Source organism: Pagrus major, chromosome 5, assembly GCF_040436345.1.
Source record: "Pagrus major chromosome 5, Pma_NU_1.0".
Taxonomy (NCBI): Eukaryota; Metazoa; Chordata; class Actinopteri; order Spariformes; family Sparidae; genus Pagrus; species Pagrus major.
In genome coordinates, this window is record NC_133219.1 from 34,157,223 (window position 1) to 34,164,770 (window position 7,548).

General features: G+C 40.4%; 1 protein-coding gene across 1 annotated transcript in view; it reads right to left on the reverse strand.

Moving 5' to 3' along the window:
• Window positions 1-3,308, reverse strand: part of grid2 (glutamate receptor, ionotropic, delta 2) — a 406,897-nt gene extending 403,589 nt beyond the window's left edge. Inside the window, exons 1-2 of the mRNA XM_073465777.1 lie at window positions 3,284-3,308; window positions 2,857-3,012 (exon numbers count right to left, since the gene is read on the reverse strand). Coding sequence (XP_073321878.1) covers window positions 2,857-3,012; window positions 3,284-3,308 — 181 coding nt within the window. The remainder of the gene's footprint in view (window positions 1-2,856; window positions 3,013-3,283) is intronic.
• Between the last annotated feature and the right edge of the window lie 4,240 nt (window positions 3,309-7,548).

The window sequence follows — 7,548 nt, forward strand, 5'->3', positions numbered from 1 at the left end:
TCAGAAGGCTCCTAGAGGTACAAACACCCACATGCAGTCCATCTACATGAGGTCCTCTGAGCTAATCTCACAAGACACACTTATATATGGCCGCTATTGTTTGTGAAAGGCACGCAGGCTGATTCATGTTCGACTGAAATGCAAACAAAATGCATTCTCTCTACTCGCTCCTTCGCTCATTCACGTAACGTGTCTTTGTGTGCATCTTTGTTTATTTCAGCGTGTGCACAGGTGTTGATAATGGGGCCTTTGTATTTGATAATCAGTTAATTAAATCATTGAAGGGATCATTTTTCATGTTTCATGTGCCTCTTTAAATCCATTGGTTTTGGTTAATCTGTCAATAAGATATTGCTGAGTAATTGTGTAAAAGAGTGCAATTTTTTTTTAGATAATAAGATTTTTGATAAATAAATCAAATATTAGTTGCTTAAGAGAGTATAGCTATGGTACGTGTCCGGTTAATTTAATCTGGCGCTGAATCATTATTCACGGCCGTACACAAGACGTGTTTGATACGTCCACAATCGTCAAGAATAGATACATAAAATATGTCAAAATGTGAGTGCAAGTTGCTTTTTTAGTGTTGGAGTTGTAACCCTGTAAAATGTAATCATTTTAAAAGAATTAAACAAAAAAGCCAGTGAACAATGAGCAGCTGTATCACATCAATAAGTAAGTACTGTGTCTGCCTCCGCTAATTCCCTTCTGTATTTTGGTTAATTCCCTTTTTATTCTGAGTTAATTCGCTGGATGATTCCGAAGAGGCAGCCAGCATTTAATAAAGGCTCACACACGTGCGTATTCGGGTCATTTTAGGTGAGTTTATCATACCATTCTACTTTGTGCCAGCATACTAGCTGCGTTATTACCTTCCAATGTATGATTTACAGTCTTTCAGGATTAGAATGGTGACAGATACAAACTGAATGTGCTACAGAAGCTGACTGGCTATCAGATGTACGGTACTTAATTTATTGTTCGCTGCGTTTAAATGTGTGAGAAGAACTTAAGTAATTGCACTGCCGATCAATTGACTTGTTCTCGTCTTTGACACTTCACTAAGAGTATAATGTCTTCTCGTGGTGAAAACAGACCCCGTGATAAACGATTCCAACATTCATTCAACTACACAAGCTATTTCTTCTATTACAAATGATTATGAGCTGGGAGAAGAGGCTGTTTACTAGTCTTTCTGTGTGTGTGTGTGTGTGACAGGTGTAGGGTAAGAGTATTTTTTTTCTATGTTGCAGTTGTTGTTACGGCTTCTGTGTGTGTTTGTGCCAGCCCTGCGGTGATGTAACCAGATCACTGTAGTGCCACAGTACCACCCACACACTCATCCCTATCTATCTGCCTATTTTTAATAACATTCCCATGTTATCAGAACACCAGCGGTGCCACGTTTAACCTGCACACAAAGAACAGTGTTGCTCCACACAGCTCAACAGTTGTGTAGAGAGCGAACAAACTAACTAACACATCTACACCAACCAATAACACTTAACATCTCCTTTGTTTTGTGATGCTATGAAGTAATCAGTTATGTTACAGTATTTTCAATAGTTCTGCTTTAAAAAGACTTTCTTTAAAATCTTTGTCCGTTTGTTTATAAGATGTTGGAATAACCTTTGACAGCAAACCTACATTGAAACCAAACGGCATAATTTGCAGTTGCATTTTTATTTAAAATGTATCAAGTTAATGTATTCACCGTCCTGTTTATGTGAATGAAAAACAAATTAACTACAGTATTAAAAGGCTCTTGCAGTCAAATGCACTGCCAACCTCATTTATTATATGTTCAACGAAACTGATTTTCTGTGTACTAATTCTGCTGCTATACACCTGAGGGTCTTTTGGTGAAATAATCTGATTAAAGCATCAAATGAAAAAAACTAGAGTCTTGACCTATACAGTTTTGTTACACGAGGTTCTGTCAAATTAAATGCTTGATTTAGAGTCAAGCCTGTTGGCTTTGGTCGTGAATCAGCGGCCACATTACATAACTTTTTGACAGGCAGGCATGAATATCCAAATCTGTGTACACATGGGTGGAAATGAGTTGTGTAGCCTAGTGTCTCCACTGTTTGACTACCATGTATCAACAATCCAGAGTCAATTTCTTGTCCAAACTACATTTGCATGCGATAAACTGGCTGTCACCATCAGAACAAACCAAATCAAAAGGGAAGAGGAATTAAATAAAACACAGCCTCATCCTCAGCTGACAGCGTGACGCAGGTCAACTCGGAGGACATGCAAGCCATGCATGAAAACCAAGGGGACATTAAAGACAGAGGCTGATTGTGTGCCAACTTTTTGATGCTGTTTGTGATGCATGAATTCATTTCCTGTGCCTCACTGGTCTCAGTTCATTCATTCAAGGGGTCAACAAAAATACACAGGACTGAAAAAGAGCCACTGAGAGTGAAGTTTGACACTCAGATCAAGATGTCCTCCTTATTATACACGGTTGCATGTTTTAATTCCGGTGGAGCAGTTTATTTTTTTTTGTAAATAAACTGTTTAGGAGCTGCTGGAATGGCTAATAGCTCCCAGAGCTGAGCTAAGATTTGAACCATAAAAAAGTAAAAAACATCATGAATATTGGAAACTGTGAAGGGATCAATGTTAAAAACAAGCATTTTCATTTCAGTCTGAACCAGAAAAGTCAAGCTGAAAAAATGAAACCTGCCCAGAAGCAAATTGATGCCCTCCTTTTGAATATGATTTTATACCAACACAAAAGGAACAGCACAAATTTGACTTGGGAAATGATGCACCGGCTAGGCCCTGTTGCTCCCAGGCACACATGCTAACTCCCAAGACCATGTAGTATTGTTATTATCCTACCTTCTTGCACAGCCTGGAAGGGGTTGTTCCCGTCGACGAACTCCACAGAGATGGTGATCTTCTCCGTCTCCAGGATCTCATTGTTCAAATTGAGATCTGCCACGGCAAGGCGAAACACCTCGTCATCTTTCCGCGCTGACTCGTCAAAGATGGCGCCTGTTGACAAGGAGACAGAAAGGAAAAGTGGAAATCATTCATCAGTATTAGAGGACTTGTGGGAGAGAAAACATGGTAGAGACAATATAGATGGATGAGCTGCAGAAGTATGCATCCCACAAAGATGAGTTCTCAGGCTCAAACTTTAACTCTGAGCCAAATGGTCTAGCTTCACAGCAGAGTTTGCCAACACCTTAAGGGAAAAACTTAATTCTTTCACAAAGAAATTGCTAAACAACCGACAAAGTGTAAAAAAAAAAAAAAAGAAAACTTTGGTTATCTGGGACCAGTTCCATGATTCCAAAGGTTACAAGATGAATAATGACATTTCGGTCAACATTTATCGCATGTAATATTCACATAATTCCAACAAATTTCCAATGACCATCTGAACACAAACACCTGGCAAATATAAGATGATCACTTGATTTTTCTGGCTGGAACAGCCGCCAGAAATCTGCTTTGAACAACTGGCAGGCTTGTAGCGGGTTATGGGATTCTGAGGGCAGCAAAAGATACACAAAAGACAGCTGAACTTTCTGCCACATTTGGAGAGACCTCTGTTCTGTTATTATTTGCTCATGTTGACTTCATGTATCTAGCCCCTGAACTGGGACCCCGCTAGAGAAAGACGGGGTGTGAGGGGGAGGCGGGTCGACATGAATGTTCATTCTAAGGTCAAACGCTGCCCAAGGGCACACTGAGTCAGCCAAAATGGTTGCTGCACAAAGGGAAGCAGGGGAAGCAAAGACTGGTGAGTGCCAGTATCTGTAGTGGCAGATAAAGTTCCCACAAGACGATGCTAAATTAGTCATAAAAATAAATGTCAACCTGCAGCGTCGCTGAGACGGACAAATGAGGCAACATGCGGTGTTGACTGGCTGGTAGAGATTTGGTCTCTGCTTTGGTCTGTTACGCACAATTAACCACGTGTTATCTATTTCTCTCTTTCTTCTCTTTTAGCCTCTCATTTCAACCCAGTTTATCCCCTGAATCCGTTGGGCCACTAATTGTGTAAGCCAGCGCAGTGAAGCACTGCTAACTGTATTTCACTGACCAGAAAATAAGCCTCATATTGTATAGTGTGCTTGTGTTTCTGTGTGTGTATGTGTGTCTGTGCATGCAGGAGACAGGTTTCAAATTTCATTAATGACCAGGCAGACTAAATTGGCTGAGAGCTGTTTTGTACCACATTGAGACTGTTACTGTAATTTGGTCTGGTATAGTTCAATGAGTAGAGTCTGGAGCTAATACTGCAAAGGTTATGGTCTGGTTCCAACAGAGGCTCAAATTATAAGAAAATATGCTGTCCTGGTAGTTCAAAGTGAAGTACTTTGGATTCAACCGAGCTGAAAAAGAGTATGTATCACTCTAATGTGATTAGATTGATATTCTCTTTCCAGGGATGTGTCTGAGAAATACACTTTTCTGCTTAATTAGATTAAAAAATGTTCAGCTTGTGCCCTGTACTGTAGTTAAAAAGTCTGAATGATAAATTTAACAGACACAGAAGAACTTGTGTGGAGTGCATTCATCTTAAAACCCTGAATCGTACTTCCCCTCCCCTATTTCAAATGACCTGTTGATCATATGCAGCTTCTGAAGGACAATTAATTTCAACGCAGCCTTTACACACCAAAATTCAAAACCAGATGCCGTTTGAAGGCAGCTGAGAACGGTGTGCCAACTGCTTCTTCATCAGAACGCCTCATTAAGTATGCATCTTTCAATCATTTGATCCATCAGAATTTGGCAACTGTAAATACCCTCCCACTGATTGAGTCTCGGTTGTTCTTTTAATCATGCAGTATAGATGAGGTGGGACAAACAGGCCTGGACAGAGCGATAAAGAGTGAAACACAAAGACTCATTAAGTATTCCATTAGAGATAAATTATGAATGGGATTCCAAATCAGCTTGAAGATGACACTGCTGGGGAGGGATTTGCACACATTTTAAACTCCTGCACCACCGGAGGACAATGTTAGGTTGCGGATGTCTAGAGGACAAATGCGTGAGCAGATGAGAGGAGGCCTGTATAGATGGCTTTAAATTGATGCATAGATGGAAGTCAGATAAAAGTCAGAGCACTTGAAATGTTTTTTGCACTTTTGCAGATTATTCACAGCATGAAAAAGCATTATAATGGAACTGAACATAAGTTAAGTTTATGTATACACACTGAACTTCACACCACTGTGTTTAATCACCTAACAACAATGTGTTTTTTGGGTCTAGCGGTCACAACAGTCAAGAGGAAATTCAAATAAAGCAATATCCGCCATATTCCAGCTGCTTATCAATCATTTTCCCTCCTTCATTCTATTTCTTTCATGATCGCTTAACCACCTACTATTTCCTCTCTATCAGTCTGTTTGACAGCTGTTTGACAGCACCTGCGCAGTGATTCATCAGCTTCCTGTATGCCATTAAAAAAACACACTCTTTAATCGAGGCTCAGTGAGGTGCCAGACAAAAAAGTCAAAAACACAGGCGTGAAAAACTGACTCATCATCCGAGAGTGTTCTTAACATCCTTTTATACCTGAAAGTATGGATAAAAAAACAAAACAATGATTTAGTCATTTAAAGACGAATCATGATGGAAATGTGTGGGTTATGCCAATGTATGTCGGGTGTGGCCACATAGGCAGATATTCTCAATGTGTATTATGGAAAAAATGATTCATATCTTTGAATGTGTGTGGGAGGGAGAAGTAAAAAAAAAAAAAAAAGTGGAGAAAGGAGGATGGCTGAACGACGGCTGTTCTCTGCCTGTTATTTTATCCAACATCACTTCACAGTGATTTACAAACACAGACACGCACGGACCAGCGCAGACGCACACAACACACAGAATCCCGGTTCTTCCGCTTTTCCAGTAATGTGATTGTGAGCGCAAAGGTAAACGTCACCACATAAATCAACAGGGAATAAAAGCAGTGAATCTTGCTTTACACAGACGGCCCAAGGGCGGGTACACGGACACGCACACACACACACACACACACAGACAGTAGTGTGGGCAGCAGCGCTAAATCACCAACCCATTTCCAAACCATCCCTTCCATGACAACGGCATCAACAACAACAGCAGTCAATTTCGATGGATGCAGCATCCGAAAGTAGAGACCCTCAAATTGTTCGGTCGAGAGGTATTGATCAAATGTCTGCCAATGGTCAAGTGTTTGGTGTTAATTTCCTCGTGTGTTTACACTGATAAAGAGGCATTAAATAACTTGTTTGTCTTCTTACTGCCCAATCACCTCCTCGGATGGATGAGGGATGCTGGAGGTAAAACGAGAAATGGGGAGGGGTAGAGTGTTGTCACTGTGAGGGACAAAAATGATAAATCTGGGAATTTTCTTTTACAGTCTTTCATTTTACATCAAGAAATATCAGCTTTGAATTATTGTCTACCTCTTATTTGTGGTATCTAATTTTGATCATAGCAGGTCAAAGTAATTGATTATCGGCCTACCAACACAGACGGGTGGAGACATTATGCAGAAGAAGATGCATCTACATAAAATCGTTTCGGCACTTTCTCCTTGTGATTTCTAAATTACTAAATACAGAACATTATCTAACAAACAGCCCCTTTGATTTTCAGTGAAACAGTACTGCACTGTTTTCAAAACAGGCAAGCAACATGGTTGAAAAAAGCTCATGATGATGACGGGGTAATAAATCAATATGTGGTCAAGCAGGTCTTCCCAGTTCTTTTGTATCAGCTTTATTCCCATGATGGTGCACTGAGCCATGCACTCTTACTTATTAGTCTGCAGTGCTTCCCCTAGGATGAAGTTGGAGGTGTCACATATGCACAGTTTAATTACATTTTCTTGTACATCTGCAAACTGCGCCGCCCAGGAGGTTTCTATGTGTCTGCTGGCAGCAGAGGGACTCTAAGTACATAAAGTGCATATGAGGTGCGATGAGACAGTTTTTTTAAACTCATCTGAAAATTTCAATCTGCACAGGCGAAAAATCAAATATCACCTTTGGAGGGGACAACTACATGAAATTTTCTCAAGAGCAATTTGAAGAGGACACTAAATGTAGTGGTGTAACTCAAACACTCCGACACCCTGCAAGATGAGAAAAACTACATTAGTACTGCAAACACTGGTAGTGTTATACTGGGGGAGGGGGGCAAATCATACTTTCCAGGATGGAGGGGTTGTCAGGATGCCAGGATGAAGAAAACAGCCGGATCACGTGGAATACATACTGTCTTTATATCAACATGGATCAGCCAGATGTTGTTTATTTCACAGATTACTGTTTACTCGCATTTTCCCAACAAATGACTGCGCTTGCTGTAACGTTACTGTGCAATGCTCACGTGAGGCAACATTATTCTGCATGTTCGGCATTGCTTGCTTCAAGTGTTGACATGTACCCGATGTGGTTGGGCTGACATAATCAGGTACGAGTTAAACACTTTCCTTACATGTCACACACCTGAAAATGTTGTAAAATGTCATGGTCACATCTTTTTTTTGTCATGCAATGTGATCAGGCGATCACTCCT